At 42.3% G+C, this 18866-nt stretch overlaps 1 protein-coding gene across 4 annotated transcripts in view; it reads right to left on the minus strand.

The window, feature by feature from the left end:
* The window catches only part of KIAA1958 (KIAA1958 ortholog), a 57593-nt gene that overhangs the window by 20693 nt on the left and 18034 nt on the right, over positions 1 to 18866 (minus strand). For 2 of the 4 annotated variants that reach the window (XM_057374560.1, XM_057374558.1), the window contains exons 2-3: positions 5413 to 5477; positions 2507 to 3768 (exon numbers count right to left, since the gene is read on the minus strand). In XM_057374560.1, coding sequence (XP_057230543.1) covers positions 2507 to 3656 — 1150 coding nt within the window. In that variant the 5' untranslated portion in view covers positions 3657 to 3768; positions 5413 to 5477. The remainder of the gene's footprint in view (positions 1 to 2506; positions 3769 to 5412; positions 5478 to 18866) is intronic. The other 2 variants (XM_057374559.1, XM_057374557.1) reach the window with 1 other exon arrangement.

Here is an 18866-nt window from a genome sequence, read left to right on the forward strand (position 1 = left end):
TCTCAGAATCAAAACTTCTGTTCATACAAAATAAACTCTGTCCTGAGCCACACTCTCCCTCCATAGCTTTCTGCAGTAACACCAAATCTTTCCCATTCCTGGCTTGTCACTAATTGCTCTAGGCTGCATGTACTACAACATAAAGCATCATGTTTCTTACTTCCATCTCCACTGATGTGATCTACCTTGCCCTTTGCTAGTTCTTGAATATTAAAACTAAACCAAGTATTAGCAAAAGCAAAAGAGGTGGTTTGAAAAGTAGAAATTGCAGAAACTCTCTGCTCTCCACCATTGCAAATGTATGCATGACAGAAATAGACCCTCTCAGTATTTCTAGAATTGAAAAAGGACTAAATAGTATCTACATATATTCTTAAAGGCTTGGATAACAAAATGGAAAAGAAAAATCTGAAAATTCACAGACGAATGTCTGCTTTTTAGTAACATTTAATGAAAGATTATTCAATATATTCCACAATGCTTAGGACACATAAACACAAAAATCCGTGTCTAACCTAACTGAATACTTACTGGGGTGGCACTTCTCCTTTGAGACATAAAAATGTCTTTGTAAGGTCCCTGCTCAAACATTCAGTTGATACAGTTTAATTAAAGAGAGTAAATGAGGGGAAAAAAAGCATGTTTGAAAGAGAGACTAGTCCAAAAGCATAATGTCATTTAAACTGGCCTAAAATGATATACATCATCAAGATTTTTGATTTAATGGATAATCTCACTCAAACTTTCATCATCTATGAGATTATCATGCATGGAAAGTATCAGCTGTGCCTGGTACAAATGCAAGGATATGTCACTTCACATAAAACTCAAAGTAGTATTTCTTGCTAGTTGGATTGCAGCCTTTAATTATACCTTAAATAAGGCCCTAGTGCTGTAGACCTTAGGCCTTATACTAGCAGTTCTAATGGGATCACGAGCAAGGCTTCACATACTGGAGACGACAGGGTAGAATTCAAATCCCCTGCTCACTTTCAACTAAACCTTTGTTTGTCAAGCAGGCAGTGGGTCTATAAATAAATAAAAGCTCTAGGCTTTTCTATATAATTAGTTCCTGCCTTTTCTTACCTCAGAGTGTAAGACTCACACCTATCTGTTTAGAACAGAAATTTTTTCAACAGGCTAAACATATTCTTATTGTTCAATATTGCTCAAATTTTATATATTATATATATATATATATATATATTTACATATATATATAAATAAAATATATCATATATAATTTTATATATATGTGGCTCATGCACCACTTTTAATACATCACTCTTTGTTAGGAGACAACCTAACAAAGTCATTGTACATGAGCAAACACCCTAATCCAGTCTTTAATCAAACCTCCATATTTTAGTGGTGAGAATCAGCTGTGCATCTGTAATAAATTCACTTGCCAAGACTGCCCACCTTTTTGCAACATGTAGATTTAATAATGCCAGCACTTCTTTCCCTAAGGAGCAGGCTATATAGAAATGGGGGACTTTACTCATGTATCAAGTTTTAGTCAAATGTCAATCATTTTACCCTTGTTGAAATGCCACTACCTCTGAGTTAAACAACAGCATGTGACAACAACACTGTCCCAGTCTGAGGAGAGGAATTGTGTAATGCTTTTTGGACCAGGAAAAAGAAAATTTAACTACAGAGAACTTTAACTGATTAAACTGGAATTTGGACAGCACTCTGAGAACCCCATCACTGCCCATGCAAAAAGCACTCAGARGTTTTGAGAGTTGATTTAGGCAGTAGGTGTAATCCAGGTGCAATCCCACTTTGCCCTCAAAGTGAGATACTAGATATGGACCAATCCTACTCTTGAAACTATGTAAATATGAAAACGTTGTGCTGCATCCATTCCTGTAGGATGGATGGCAGGAGATGAAAAAAAAGTTATGGACATGGGACATAGGAACTTGCACTGGAAAAACAGAAAAAAAAATCATTTTATCATGGATTAAAATGCTATCAACTTCATGGTTAAGGCTGTAGTCATACTTCCTGTCTGCAGACTGCTCTGATTTACAGGTAAGGGAAATCATCTTACAACCTCCCTCCTGGTATTCTCCTCGTGCTTTCCTTTGTGTCTCCATGTCCAGCATTACTCATCTGACAAGGTGAAGGCAATACCTGACCTCCCAACTCTAGGCTACCACTTCTGGCTCATCATGAGAGTGTATAGCGCAGTTCATGTCCTCCCTGATCCATACACACAGCAAGGTCACTGCATGCCCTCTCTCATGACACAAATGTACCCACAGTGGACCTCAAAAAGCATTTTTCCCTACAGGTGCAGTACGCTTGCTAATGTGGGGTGCTKAGCTGTAGTTTTCCAAATCGTCTCCTCGGTGGGTGTGGCTTCTCTACCTACTGAGTWATGTGCCAGAGGGCCATGATGCAATGCAGCCCATGATCCCTGGCCACCCCTCACTGAGCCAGGCTGGGGCCATCCCCAAAATTCCACCACCCCTCAGCCACCCGCCCAGTGTCCTACCTGGCATCAGCTGCGCCGCTGCCTCGGGGGTGTTGGTGGGCACAGCGTGGGGCTGCTGCTGGCTGGAGCTRACCTCAGGCTCAGTGCTCACCGAGGGAGAGCCGGCCACCTCGCCACCCGGGGCCAGCTGTGGCACAGACGGGAGGGTCTCCTCAGCAGCCGGTGGCTCCTCCTGACCAGGCAGCTGCAGGGCTGACAGGGGGATGCTGATGGGTTTCCCAGCCGTGGTGGTGGCGTTGGAGCTGGTGGCTGGCACCTGCAGGGCGGCCACGGGGCCAGCGCCTGCTCCCCGCGCCGGGGAGGCCAAGGGTCCCCGGGGCGGGCGCTGCGTGGCCATGCGGGGCGGGCCGGGAGGGGAGGCGCACAGCCGCTGTGGGTCGGGGTCGGGACCCGGGGCTGCCGGGGGCACGCTCCTGGTGGGTCCCAGGCAGGAAGGTCCGGCAGGCGGCTGTGGCTTGGGCTTGGACATCTGCGTCAGGGCCAGGGCCGGCCCATCAGCGCCGGCCGTCAGCTCGGCGTTGGCCACTATGTAGTAGTCCTCAGGGAGCTCCTGCTTGATCTTCTTGAGGAGCACATCGCCGCCGCCCTCATCAGCGGGCTGCGCCTGGGCCTGGGCGGCGGCAGCCGGCCGCTTGCGAGGGCCGGCCGGAGCACGGTGCGGGTGCGGCTCAAAGTCACTGTCCTCGTCRGTGACAGAGGACTCACAGACCATGTCGAAGAGGGTGGCCTCATCCTCGTACTCCTCCACAGGCTCGCCCAGCTCCGACGGCTCGCTGCAGTAGGAGAAGTCGCAGGAGTCACGAGTGCGGGTGCAATCCAGCTTGGCCTTCCCTGGCCGGCCTGGGTAGCGCTCCAGGGGGCTGGCCTGCGCCTCCGATGGCACCCCCAGCATGCTGGGGCTGTCCGAGTTGAAGCTGCGGCTGTCCTGGAAGCAGACGCGCTCCTGGGAGCCGGCCCGGCAAGTGGCGGCCAGGGGCCAGTGGTACGCGTGGCCGGCACTGCAGCCCCACATGGCCGTCAGGTTGCCATGGGCCCCCTCGGAAAGCAGGTGCTTGAGGTTGGGGATGAGGCTGCAGATGGTGCCGTGGCTGTGGGCCCAGCTCACCAGCTTGGAGAGGTTTTCGGAGGAGGTGTGAAGGCAGTCCTCCATGGTGCAGGATCGATAGCGCCTTGCCGCTGGGAAGTCAGCTGAAGACACACTTCAGATCACTGAGTCCTGGCACTCATGGCTGTGTGTTGCCAAGATCATGCTTGCTGCTCACCTGCAGAGAAAGAGCAAAACCCCACTCTTCAGCACTCCCAAAGCACGACCACATTTGCACAGGCAAATGAAATATTTGTATGCTCAGCTAAACCCATTTCACTCTTATCTCATGCCCTTCAAAATATTGTAATATACAACTGRAGATAAAATTACTTTTCAAACAAGCCAGTTCGGTATCAGTGGTAAAATTATTAGAAGCTTAAATCTCTGACAAAATATAAAAGCTGTCCAAAAGATGGTGATTGTGTCTTCATACCTAGGAAATGAAAATTWAAAAAAATCTTAAAACATACCATTAATCTTGAACAGGGTAGCAATCAAGCGCCAACTTTGACTGGATTAGAAGAAACTATGAAGCTTTACATCATTTATGCACATTTCTCAAYTGAATCAAACATCTCCTTTCCAACTAAATTTGAGAGGCATCAAAAGGAAGGCCTGAGACTTCCTTTTCAAGAAAAGGAATAAGCAAACGAGCTCACCCTTCACTGTTCTGTACTGATAGTTATCAGTTGGTCAACAGCTTAAGAGATCCTTAAAGGATCTGCAAGATTTAAGACATAAACTTTGTTTAACATTTTGCTTTTTCTCATACCATCTCTTTTCAACATCTAAATCATGATTCAGTTCAAGAAAAACTTGCCATTTTCATCAAAACTATTTAGAAATTTGCAATACAAGATGACAGCAAAGTCTGAGCGTCTCTCTTTGTATACACCTAATGACAGAGAAGTCATCCCCAGTACAGCTGAAGTATCTGTAAAGTCCTGCTCATTTCTGCATGTCTTTTTGGATGCTCTCCCAGGGGCTAGCTGCCCCTGGGGAACACTTTCTCTAAAATCAACACAAGTTACTACCTGCTTACGTAGCTGCTCCTCAATGTGACCTCTCCCCAGTTAGCTGCAGATACCTGTCTTTGCTCTGTGCCCTTTCTGTGCTCTGTGCCCTTTTTGGGAGGTCAGGAGGCTGTGTTTCAATGATTTTGCAGCCTGCATACCCCTGGCCACACATTCCTGTTCACCAGGAATCATCTGTGGAAACCAAAACTGGAAATAAAATGGAAAACTACTGCCAACGATTTTCCCCACAAGGCTCCTTCTGGGTCTTTCCACCCAGCCCAGCCACTGTGAGTCTTTAGTGGCATCAAGAATGGAGTCAGCATGGGAATTTCTAATACAAACTTTTAGGTATTTTTCAATATCTTTGAAATTAAGCATGGAGGGAATGAATAAATRAGAAGAAGCATATCATTAGGAAGCAAAATTGTGTAAAATTCAAGCTTGTTTTTGCAGTAGCTCAAGCCAGAGTACATGGACAGAGAACAACTGCTACAATAACTCGAATTCCAGCCCACATGCAAACATAGATCTCAGAGCATTACCTGCAATGCAAAGCTCCTTACATGATCAGTGCATCTGAGGAGTATAATAAATGCAGAAGGTCTCCAGTTTGCAAGCCTTTTAGGCACTGGAGGAGACTTCCCTTTTCAAACAGACAACTTTTAAACATCAAAGACTTCTTTTTTGTTACATTTTGTTATTAGTTTTAAAGCCTTTAAAGATTCACTGCCACTCTCAACAGGGGTCAAAACCCCCAGCATCCGTGTATCTTCTGAGAGACATTTTCAAAGAGATGTACTTACAATGCACCCTGMCACAGAAGACGGAAGGAGGAACATCATACTCACAGCAAGGCAAAGAAGACAATCTGCAAAGCGAAGAGGGGAAAGAGACGGCTAAAGTCAGTGATACATCAGAAGCTGCATCAGTGTAAACCTGTGTGGTATCATGGAGCTGCTCAGCTGCCACACAACCAGGAATGTATCTTGGGAAGACAGAAAGCCCGGTTTGGCTGAAGAACCATTTTCCCCTTAGGGAAATGAGATAAGGTCTGCCACCGTCTAACTGCCAGGGTCAAGATTGTTTGTGCAGTTACTCAGAATCACTGTGTCCTCAGTTTGCAACTGCAACAAAAGTTGCCAATGGCACTTTGGCAGGGAGGAATTCAGAAAGCACAGAAAATGCCTAATTATGTACCTAGTTTCCTCAGGAGGACCTTGGCTGCTCAGTCAAACAGCACGAGCCTGGCTGAAAGTCTGCCCTTGTTTTCTAAATCACATTTTAGAGATTATGCAAGTTCTTCATTCAGTCTGGCAAGATCTGATAAAATGACTCATGCTTAATAACCTGCTAACATGATAACTCTGAAATCATACAGTAACTATCAAAAACATGCTGTAGCTTCAATGTGATCTACACTGGTATTTTAACTGCATTACAGAAGCCTTAATCTTTCACAGCACTTTTCTGCTATTCAGAACCTACAAATAACTAATTCAGAGTGAAGCACATCTRGGTGCTGGAAATTCTCTGCAGCTATTTGGATCCTGAAGTAAGAGCCAAATTTTAAGGCTTTTTTAGATTTTACAACCTCATTTACAACATGTCACTATAATGACTAATGTGTACTGTTCAAGAAAGTGGTTGCATTGTGAAACCATGCCTTGAGATCCRTTAATTCATTAAGGGGAACACCATTTGATGTGGAAAAGGCAGTATCTTCTGTATTCAGAACCAGAATTTTGTCATAGTAGATCTATTTGATGACCAAAGGGCAATTAAAAATTGCAGCCTTTAAAGAGTAGACTTCTTCCATGTTCTAGGATATGACTTGGCTTAGCAACTTTAATACAGACAAATTCTTCATGATTTTGCACAGAGCAGTAGGAAGATCCCTTGTTAAATTGCAAAGAAGATTCACTGACACCAGGCAAGTCCTGGGAGCAGCAGCAGTTGGTAGCTTCCAACATGAACCCTTTCATTTATCCTATGAAAAGAATGAGTAAATACCACTGGGGAGCAGAGGTTTGGCTATCTCAACTTCATTTTCTCCTTTGGCTCCTTGCACATGAAAGTGATAGAATGGAGTTTTGGTTTGGACATTGTGGAAGGTTCCTCAGGACTAAAAGGGCAATCTGTGACATGGCTTCCTCAGCAAGGAGGCAGCTGAGGTGAGGATGCAGTGTCGGAGCTGAATGCAAAAAAATGGGATGATGCAGAGCTCTACAGTGGGAAGTGGGTGTCCTAAAGCAGTGTCTGTGCACTGGAACATGCATGTGGTGGACCTACAGCTCAGAGAGGGTGGTGACTGCATTTTGTTGTAAAGAAAKAAGAAGATTTTTGGGATTCTCTCTTCTTACAGAGCCCCAGGTAACTAGCAATGGATGTCCTTTCCAGGATAATGAATGTTATAAAAGTCAATTCAGACTAACTTGCATCACACATATATATATTTGAAACTCTATTACCACTGCTGATTATTAGCACTCACATACTGATTYTTTTTCAGGGGAACAATATAGCCAGGACTATATTAACCTTCTTAGGATATGACGCCAAGGCTGATACTACTGGGAATTTTCTAAAAGTTCAAGATTCTCAAGATGCAAAGTTTACTTCTGTTAATAATAAAAAACAATTGTTCTAATCACACAGTTGTATAAAAACTCAAAACATGGAGTCCTAAAACATTAAAAGACAGGTCTAAAAACCCCTACATTTAGTCATTTTACATAGCATGGATTTCAAAGCAGTCTTACAGCTGAAACCTGACTTTTAAGTGTTTTTATGGAGAAGCAATGTTTTACCAGCTTCTACATTAAAAATTTTGACAACCATAAAAGATTTCCCCATGAGGAAAAGTCTTCTTAAAACTCACATTAGGGGAAAAAAAAAAAAAAAAAAAACAAAACAAAAAAAAAACACCCAACCAAAAAAAAAAAAACTTTGAAAGCAGTTGGGCTCTGCTTTCTCATATTTGCAAAAGAAGCTCAGAATATTTTAAATCCTCTCTGTTTTCAGCCTCTCCACTTTGCCAGAACTTACCAGGCTCTTACTCTATCACTATCTGAAGGGGAATCACTGCTTCATTTTTTGAAAAACCTATCTTTGCATACTTAAAAGCATTATGTATTAAACATTTGGCTACCATGGTGTTAAATTTCTGTCTTGTTCAAGTTTTCAGCTAATGGAAAATATTAGGGCTTCTCTTATTACTGGCATTTCTTAATTCAAGTCTTTAGCATTGATAAATGACTGAGATCAATAACAGCAGAAATCCAAGTGTAAATTCATCTGCAAGGGCAGAGTAGTACTGAGGTCCCCACAAAGTCCTGCTGCAGTCCCACAGGCCTCTCTAGCCATCAATCCAGGATAACCTGTAGTATTTCTCTTTCACAAAGTAAGATGCTGAAGTAAACTCAGCAGSAGCTATAGCCTTGCGCAGATAGCACCTCCAGATGCTGGGGGCCCCAGCCATGCAAAAGAGCACAAAAAATCACACCACTGCTCWTCAGCTACTCTACTATCTCCTGCAAGAGGACTCCTGCTAACAGTGGTGTTAAAGCTCAGTCTCATTGCCCCAGTGTTCTGATTTCTTCACCGATATTGCCAAGGAGGTCATCAAGACGACAAAGAATCCAGATACACAACCAAAACAGACCAGCAAACTGGAAGGAATGGGAATAGGTGAGTGCATTTTCTCTGATGTTTGACTTCGGGAATACAAAACTCCTATGTCAACTCAAATATTATTGAATTTACTTTCTGCTTGAAATWAGGACTATGAAGCAAGAAGAAGCAGAGAGGGAGAAAGGAAGCATGTAGAAAACAATGGCATCTTGTAGTCAAGGTATGAATTAACTGGTTTACCCACTTTACCAAGGGAGGAAGGGGTTGACTTCCACCTCAGATACAAAGGCTCATTTTACTTAGGAAAACATGTTTTTAATTGAATGTGTCTCCAGGAAACAAAAGGGTATACATTACAGAGGAAAGGATCACAAATCCTGGCAATTTCTGCAAGTCTGTGAGGTAGTTAGGCAATGTCATGTGTCCTTAAGCTAGTGAGTAATTCCTTCAGCTATGCCTATTTGTTATTGTTCCTTAACAATTTCGTACAGTCTCTGGATGGTGTCTTCCAGGGAAAAAGAATCTCTCACCACAACAAAATCACTATTTCCAACTTATGTAAGCATATGCTATTAGTCTGTGATTTTAGCTCTGTAAGAAATTATTTAGAAATAAATAGGCATACAAAGTACGAACAAAATCAAACCTTCATGCTAATTTTCCACCTCCACAAATTCTAGGATCCCAAATTTTACATAAATTGGGTTATTTTTATGTAGTGAGTTCCTTCCCTCTTGTATGTCTCAGAGCTTTTGTGCTTGTATTTTGGGGCTTCTGAAGCCAGCAGGARCTCTGCTGCTGAATAAGCAGGCTTACTCTCAATGAACAACAATTATAATTCCTATCAACAACAAGAAGCATCAAGAATGCTTTCCTGAGAGAGAAATTCAGAGGGTAGTAGGAATTAAAAATAATATATTTGTTTCTGGGCAAGTAATGCTGTCCTCCATTTAGAAAAATGTCATCGTTGTCTTTCACATTTGCTCCGTAAGGCTGCAGCTCCATCTAAGYTGATGGTTAGTCGTCAGGTTGCTCTCCTTGCCAAGTGTGGCACGCCTTCAGCTGCAGCTGTCATGACAGCAAGCCAGAACAAAGCAGCAAAACCTGTTTATTGGTGAAACTCCTCCTCTTTGCTGGTGATACTCCTTCAGCTGGCTGGGACAGCATTTGAGGGCTTCCTCACTTTTTCATGTGGAAGACTATCACAGGATCAAGAGGCTCCTAAGGGCCGGACCCATTCACAAAGTAGAATTTTACATGGACAGCAGAATTGACTAAGAAGCAGTTTGGGGACTCAATCCTTAATCTGGATGTAATGCTACAGGCATCACTGCTTCTAGTTTTGTATTTTTTTTCCCAGCACCTATAAAACAGGAGCTCTGAGCCCTTATGTTGCACAGTGTGACTGAAGGATCACARACCAAAAGAGCACTTGAAGAAGCAGGTGAAAAGGGAGCTGAACAGATGGTGCAGGAAACCTGATCAATCTGAGTAAGGTCTTGTCACRTAAGAACCTCTTTTATTACCTACACGCCAAAGTCTCAGTTAAGCTTCTTGAGACTGACCTATTTCTCACTCCATTTTCCCCATCTCATTGTGATTCTTCTGATAATTCCTCAGACATGTTAATTCTTTATCATGAATCCCTTATCAAGCCAACCACTGTTTTGGTGCCTGCCTRTGCTGAGCTTCAGTCCTCAGGAATATAGGCCTGATCTGATTGTTCTCATTTGCAGCATGTAGGATCATCAGAGAATGGTACAGAACTACTTCTTACTGAGGAAGGGTCCTTCCAAGGAACATGTCAGAAAGGGAAGTGACCTTTCTACAGTTCATTAATATATCTGCAAAGTTGCTGAGTATCTTCAGTTACAAAGAAGTCAAAGCACTTGGCAGAGCTATGCTTCATCTTTTTTACCCTGTGTCTTCCTTACACATCCCATAAAGAATGCCACAAGAGTTCTGCCACACTCTTCACAGAAGCTTTGTAGCACTAATGTAATCCTGTAAAATATCAACACTCCACACTACTTACATCTGAGTAATGTACAGCTGAACTCAGAAAAGATTTTAGGATTTTGACAGCACTGAATAGTATAAACAGAGTGATAGTGTTTAAATACTGTAAACATGGAAGACAGAGAAATCCTGCTTGTTCAATTTAGTGTTCAGCAACTGCACTCCTGAAACTTTCTTTCAAAGYGTCAATGAAACATAACTCATTTTGATCACAAAGACACTTCTCACTGTGATCTGCAGTGAAGACCTGAGAGACAACATGAACTCTGTGCCCTGGCTTAAAAATATGTGTTCTCTCAGATAAACAAATGAAAGCAAGTTTTAGAGGCAGCAGTTCTGCAGACTTATAGACTGTTAGATGAACTGTCCCACAATCACTATGTATCCCCAGATTAGTGAGCTGAGAAAAGTGTGGCAAAAGCAAACATTTTCAGTTGTACTCATGGCTTTCTCCACTAGCAACAATGGAGGTGATACAGAAAGAATGATGATCAGAGAAAAATCCATCCTGGATTTCCAAGCCCTTGGAAAACTGCATAACTATGATTTGTTTGAATTTGGCTCTACCTTCTATTGAGGTTATAATGGGTCTGACACTGAGCTTTTCCACATCTTCAGACAAAACTCTTCCTTTTCATAAAGTGTCTTTCAACAGCAAAGGAAAAATGAATGTTTCCACCTCTAATATTTTTACTGTTGCACTGTTCCTCATCCCTTGAATACAGGTAGGAACGCTTTTCTAGCTCAGTCACCAGTACTTCAATCCCTTTAGTAATCCAGATTCTCTTGCTTTGAGTACACATTTTGTCTACCAAAACATAAAAACCCAAGAATAAGACCTCTTGCTCCATTTCTCTCAATCCAGTATCTCTTATAAGTGCTAAAAATTCTTGCCTCCACTTTGAATGGCTACAGCCTATATTTTATACAGAGCTGGCATCATCACTGAGAGCAAGCAGGCAGGGGGCTGGGGTGATAACAGCAACATGACTTTCCAGAAATGAAAAAAAAAGTCCCTGATTTTGCTTTTGCCAGAAGTAGGTTTCGCAGTCACCAAGAAGGGACTCTCAGGTACACCAGTACTCGATGCAGAGCCTCTGGGGTAAAACCCTCTCTGGGAACAGGCAGAAATGATAGTGACAGGGAGCTCTGCATCCARTCAACACCTTAATAGTTAAAGAGCTCTGCTGAAGAGTGCCTGGGTGGACATTTGGTATTCACAGTGCCTCCACCAGCTTTGTCAATATGAGTGTCAAAGGCAAAAACATCAGCACAAATGTGATGGTGACAACAATGTACATTGCTATGCCATGCAACAAGTGCTACAACACAGAGGATCACTTGAGCACTCATGTCTGTGCATGTGGAGCAATAAAGCATAGCAGGGAGTATCACTGTAGCATCAAGTCAATCTTGACCATCTCTTTTTTTTTTACTATTTCTCTATTTAGCAAAGACATCTTTAAAGAAAGGACACATCTTCTGGGAAAGCAGTTCTGGAAAGTAAATTAACAATGACATTTTAAGGTCCTTAGCACTTGGGAAAAACAGTCTATATTTTACTTAAGTTGCTAGGGAACTTATCTATCATGGATTGATTATTTTGTGTTGTTAATTAAAATTTGTTCCAAAATTGCATCTGCCTTCACACCATTCCTCCTGATGACCTGAGACTTAAAATACCTTATATCAAAGACACCAGGATTTGTCTCAGCTTKCAGTTCTTTAACGGTGAAATTGCATCCCATGTTTGGAAAATGTTTAAAATATATCATTTCCTAAGTTTACAACAGTGGGTGTACCCTTTCTAACTTTAGAATTACAAGAAGAATCAAGCACACACAGCCTGAAGGCAAGATTTTTCCCTAGCTTTTCATTTTCCTAGAAATTATATTAAGAGAAAGCCTGCACATGATTTAGTGAAAAGAAAACAGGACCAAACAACACTGACTTGCACAAAAATTATGAAGACCAAACTCCCCCATCTTCATAGAAGGAAACCAATGCCTTCAAGTCCCAGCCCAAACAACTTAACTATTTCTGCTATTCCTCACACAAGCAGCTTATGTGGATRAAATACTTTACTGTGCCAGATTTGATTTGTAATTTTTGTTTGTAGGCTTTTTCTCATTTCAGCCTTTTTCTAAACCAATTGAAAACTGGAATAGTGCTACTATAGCAATACTGAAAACATGCAATACTTGCCTAAATAATGCCAGTGAAATGACACTATTAACCACCTATGAAAAACAGACAGTATTTCCTACAGAAAATTGGGAACTTTGTAGAAATTCAGCATTTCTGTGTAAGGATGAATTTCCACTTCCTTTACTGCAATTTAAGGGTTTAGGTTCTTCTTTTTTTAACACAGRGATGGTTTTGGATGTTAACTGTTTCTTCAAGTACATAATTCTCAGCAAGAAAAACATTCTCAACCATCTTTACAGGGTGCTCTTTGAAGTAGCAACCATTACTGTTATCATTGAAYTATCTGAGGTCCTGTCCTGCTGCTGCTTTTTTAAATCTTTAGAAGAAAACCTCAGTCTCAGAGCAGAGAGTTGTTCTTGTGAACAAACTTGAAAAAATACAAAAAACTTAAAGATAGTTGATTATTCCATGAACAGGCTTGTACCCAACTGTGCTTAACAGATCATATGCAACTGAGTCCCTAATAAAAGTTCCTAGACCTGACTTTGACATGAGGTAGAAAAACCAGTGATACAAAAGCTGCCCTAGAAATGAGACAGCAAGGATTTGCATTCAAATGCAAGCCACTCAGAAATACAGGGTAACATCCTGTAGCTGACAGCTAGAGGACAAAAAGATTAGAAATGCTTCACTCAGCTATGTGCCAAGTTTCCTATTATCACTAGAAACATATCTAGCTGTGTACCTCTAACATAGTGTAACTAATTGAGATTAGAATTAAAATTAAACCAAGATTTAAACCAAGGTTTAAAACATCATCTCAGCTGATTAGAGAGGGGTTCCCTGAAAGTACACAGGGATTGATACCTCATGATTGTTACCCACATACAGGTGAGGGGTTGGTGGCAATCCCACAGGACAAGCAGCCTGACCCCCTGTTCTCTTGATGGAGAAAGTGAGGAATGGGACATTCAGGGGATCTGAGGGATTGAACCCAACCAGGTCACTCTGCATGCCACCATGAAAAATTGCAGGTCTGAGTTCAGTGGGGCTGGAACCATGGAAGCTTAAAGAGCTGCACGTGGAAAGGGTTCCTTTGACATTGGCTGGCTCAGTCAACTCAGGCCCCAGTTCTTAGAAGCATTTATGTAATAAAAAGACTGAACGGAATCTCCAGACATGTAAATTAAACATCTATAAAATCTGACTCTGAAGGTCTAAAAACCTGACAAAGCTTTAGCTAAGCAAGTACTGGAGCTTTGGCCAAAATGTATGTTCTCAAGCAATTGCAATTCTTATTGACATCAGTGCAGGATTTGGCATGTAGAACATGTAGATTTAGGGAAGGTGGATGATTAAGAAATAGAGAGAAACACCAGAATATTCATGTTTTACATGTAGAGGCACTGCAATTGGCATGCAAAGAACTTTRGAAGAAGAGCTATATCTATTATGAAGAACTCTCAAGTCTTACAAACTCTCACTTATTTTGTCTTGGAGATTCAGTTTTTCTTGAACTGTAGCCTTTGGTCAAATGAGATTCAAAACAGCATGCTACATACACTGCTGAATTTTTGACTGAATAAATCACAGGACCAGTAAAGTGTAAGCAGGTGTGTACAAAAAAAMCAATAATATACTGTTGCATGCATTGTGACATTGCTGCATTACAGGTCTTCATCAACCTGTGGATGCCCCATTCCTGGAAGTGTTTAAGGCCAGGTGGGATGTGGCTCTGAGAAACCTGATCTAGTGGGTGGCATCCCTGCCCATGGCAGCAGGAGTTGGAACTAGAGCTTGAAGTCCCTTCCAACCCAAACTGTTCCATGATTCTGTAATTCATTAAAGTCTGTTCTTGTTATGCTTTATTAGTACCGGACTTATTGCACAAAAATAGATGAAGAAATTCCTTCCAAAATTATCCACTTCTGCTCATATTGGATCATTTCATTATAGTGAGAAATGGCTCTAGACAAAATTCATGCTAGTAAAAGTAGCTGAAAAACATAATTGCAAGCAGGATAGAATTTTAAGGTATACACCTCCAAAGCACACCATTAACTTTCCAGAAATGTATCCTGACAAACTTCTTAGTTTCCCCAAAGATAATAAAAAAAATAAATTCAAAAATATAAATTTTTTCCATTTGCTCCCCTCCCCTCTCCTCCCCTCCCTTCTTTGTAGCCAAACTACAAATGGCCCACATCCACAGAAAAAAAAAAAAACCAGCACAGAAACATAGCACTCAAAGGCTTTACAAAACACAGGACATCTGGGAGGGAAGTCTGAGCAACCCAAATTATATTTGCAAACAGTAAGCTCCACAGTTTTATAAGGCCCAGCAGCACATGAGATAGAACGGAACAGCTCTGCTCCCCTTCTAAATGTATTTTATGAGCAAAGTGCTTTTATGCTTTTAGACCAGTTAAAAACATAAAGTAGGTCCTTCAGTTTGGCTCTCAGAGACAGAGATGTGTTCACCTTTGTTAAAACCGGGTCTCATTTCAAGCTGCACCACAGCACAGGAGGAGTCTGTCCCAGTGGTTGCTAAAGGAAACARAATGCTCAGGGATATGAGGAGAAATTCAGCCTACTTGCTGTCTGCCAGACTGGAACAAACTGGACTTTGGAATATTTCTAAAAGAGAAAGAGGCAAACAAAAATAAAGCCTCTCACAGCATTTTAAAAGGCCTGTGTTTAGAATAGCTGTGCAGTACAAGGATAAATCTGCCAAAGACAAAAAGGGAAGAAATTAAAATCTCTTGGTTGTACACTTTTGGAAGTTGACAGACAGAAAAAGGGGAGACAAAAGATTTCTCTCCCTGAAGTACAGCTGTGCAAGTTAAACATTTCATAGCTAAGAGCACTGTATTTAGTAACTAGCCATGAAAAAAAAAAAAAAAATTAAACATAAAGCTTCTGGTTGTTCATATCCAGAGTCCAATCCTACAGACTAGGCAAGATGGAGAGTGTGGAGCAAGGGGAAGGAGAGCAGCCTCTGAGACAAATGCACCATCTGGCAGGCAGGACTGGTTCTGTGTCAGTAACTAGAAGTGATACTGGAGCCAGCAATGAGAAAATGTGAACATGGAGGAAAACCCATTCTGGCATTGGTCTCCAGTGCATGGAGATCCCTCACGCCAATGCCAACAGGGGAGAGCATTAGAACCTACCTTGCCAATGGGCAGATGGTGCTTGGTGAAACTCACCTGCTCACCTGGGTRGCTGCTTATCACTCAAACATGGTGCAAATCCCAACCACTGTGCAGCATCCAGAGATGGGCCTGTATTTATTAGTGTCATGCTTTACAAACAACCAATTTACTTCCCTTACCTATGGAATATTTGTGACGCCACTAATATACATCTATGGCACCAACAGTAAACATTAGGAAAAGACTGACTTAGAAATGAATGTCAGCAGAAGGCTGCCAAAACAACCAGAACACATATATTTAAACGAGTGTRTATAAAGAAGACAAGCAGTAATGTGACCACTGGACTCAGCTTCTCAGTGAAACAGAGCAACRCTGTCACAGAAAGTTAAGACTTGATGCAGGGAAGTTAGAAGTTAAGGGATAACTTGTTAGAAACTGCTTGCTAAACAGTATATATTACTAACTGCTTGCTAGACAGTGTATATTGCTTACTTAACACTGACTGTGTTTGTCAAAGCAGAATGAGAAGTAAAAGATTATTGACAAAAGCAGGCACTGTGACCCAGCTTGTGTTCGTGGAACCCCTACACTGGCTAAAACCAGAGCTGTTGTTTGGACTTGGGCCAGGGACTCAGAGGGCATGCGAAAGACAGAAAGGTGAAAAGTTCAAGACAAGAGGATGAGTAYTTTACTTCCTCCCGAGACCCCCGGAGCCCACTACCAAATAACASYGCGCASRCSTGAGCACATGGAAATGACTTTTGAACTCATTAGAATACGAAGCGGGGATAGGTCATGCATACGTAGWAGCGAATTTTGAAACTCRGTGAATGTGTAAGATGTAAGCAGATRTATAGCAAGCGATACCCGTGCTGGAGTGTGCGTGGCTTTGAGAAGTATCTCCTGCTCAGCCAGCGCTGCRATAAACATGCCTAGTTCACAACTTCAAATTGTATAAGTTGCGGAGTCTTGCCCAGATCAATTTTGGATCAGACTGACCTAAATATCTACTATTAAGAAATACACTCTCATCCCAGATACTTAAATCAAACATTCACTGCCAGTTTCAGCAAGGCTCTCATGTGCCATTAGCTTTCTTAATGCTTCCTCGTAGCATGCGACTGACCCAACATTTCTAGTAGTTTTACCATTAGCATCTCAGTTTAGAGACGATTTTAGGAGAAAACGCTCTGGAATGAGTGTTTCCTCCAAAGAAAAGGGTTTCAGTAATCCCTTTCTGCTGATATGAAATGAATATTGGTGCATGAAAATGAAAAAAACCACAACTGTTTATTGGACAAATGAAGTGCCAGCATGACACCGGAAAAAATATGAATAACTGTTAGATATTGGACCTTCAAAACTTTACACCACCTCCCCCCCCCCCCACGCATGCCCACCCACAGCAGAACAAGAAACCGAAAATGCCAGAGGAAGGAAAAAAACGCCAACCACGTGCTAGAAGGAATAAAATGGCAGATGGCTTTGTCTCGGAGAGGGAAGGAAATTCCACAGAGGAGAGCGGATCAAAACCAGATGGGAACACGCTGAACCTCCGATCTTGGTCTCCTCCTCGCAGCAGACGAAGCTGGTGGATTTAGAGTCCTTTCCTTCACTGGTTCCSCTTCTCCCAAGGTCTTGGCCGAGATACGGGTATCCCCGCGGCTTCTCCGCCGGCCTCAGCCGACCGGCTTCTGCCCATGGTCTGAGCCGGGATCAAAACTAAGCCCAACAGTCCACGAATAAATAAACTGAAGCCTCCGAAAAACGGCTGCTGCAGTCCCGGAAAAGAAACTTCTCGCCTAAGTTAACAAAACCCAAGGCAGCTAAAAGCAACAAGGTAACACCTGGCTGCTTCCCAAGCCAAGCACTAGGGAGAGAGCTTTGAACAACGCTGGCGTTAGTGTCCCTGGCTCCCGCCCCTCGCCCGGACTCACCCTAAAGCAGCAGGACCCATTTCTGGACATAAAGCAATCAGGAATAGAGTATCATAAAATMATCCAAGACAATAAGGCATAAAGGCATACAGAAATATGTGAGCTATCTGGGTCCATCCGGAGGAACTGGCAGAATGTAATGTGAAGGTTTACAGCATGGTTCAATTTCATCAGCTCCCTTTAGCCCCTGCACCTTCACAGCACATGCTGCTGTCATGCATGTCACTCCCAAGTGGCATTCCCAGTTGACAGTCATTTGCCAGATCCTGAGTTATGCACAGTGAGTGATACACAATCACTCATTTGATTTTCCTTGTACCTTCCCATTAATGCCACACTAAATTCCTTTGTCACTAAGGTTAACAAACAAGGTGTAACTCACTAGTGTGATATTTTGCACAGTCTTGAATGCAGAGGGGATTTTGGTCAGGTGCAAGAGCTGGAGCAGTCTGTGTTCTCCTTACCATGCAGCATAGAGGGAGCAGTTAGGAGCACTCTTGGCGAGCTTGGCATGMACAGACGCTGGCAAAATTAATATCACAATCCTTTTAAACCTTCTCAAAACCACCCTAACCACAGAAAAAAATCAAGGATYGCCCTTTATGGAGTTTATAGAAAACATTCTCTGTTAACTGTGAAGAAGCTGGCAACCAGACAAGCCAAGGGTTTTATTTACAGCAGTTCCTGAAAAACTGTTCTCTCCAACAGTCTCAAACTTCCCAGTCACAGCCCATTCAATCCCCAGCATGCACATCAGCAACTTTTATGAACACAAAACAAAACAATAAAATAGGATTTTGTCAGAACAAATACTGTCTTGTCCCAACTATCCACTCAGTTACTCTGCACTCCCCTAGCATAACAAGCAAATGCATCCCACAAGAAAGAGCAAAGTAACTTTGTGTCAGCAAAATGCAGGCATATTGCTTTGCATGGACAAACCTGGTGGCTTTCATGCTGCAGGGGCAATGGAGTGCACAAGGTTCACATGTGCTACACATGTCAAGCTGCATTTCCTGACAAGCATCAGGCAGCACCAAGTAGCCCTTCCATTGCCCATCTTTAGATTTTGTTGTTCAGCTGTAGTCCCTTTCTCCTCAAGGTATCACTAAGACATCAGCCCCCAAAAGACACTATTGGATATTGTTCTCTCCTCTTACTATTGCTTTAACCCTGTCTGTAAGGAAGGGGGTTTTGTGTYTCACTTCTCCCCTTCACAGGGGAAGCTGGAGGTTGAGTGAACAGAACCAAGGCAGACTATTACTAAAAGAACCATTTCAGAATGAACTGTAGTCTGCTATACAGAGAATCTGATTCAAAATTTGGTTATTCCTTGAGAGATTTATACCAAAATACAATAAGCTC

Source organism: Malurus melanocephalus, unplaced genomic scaffold (genome assembly GCF_030028575.1).
Source record: "Malurus melanocephalus ecotype Western Australia unplaced genomic scaffold, MMel_1.1 scaffold_228, whole genome shotgun sequence".
Lineage (NCBI taxonomy): Eukaryota > Metazoa > Chordata > Aves > Passeriformes > Maluridae > Malurus > Malurus melanocephalus.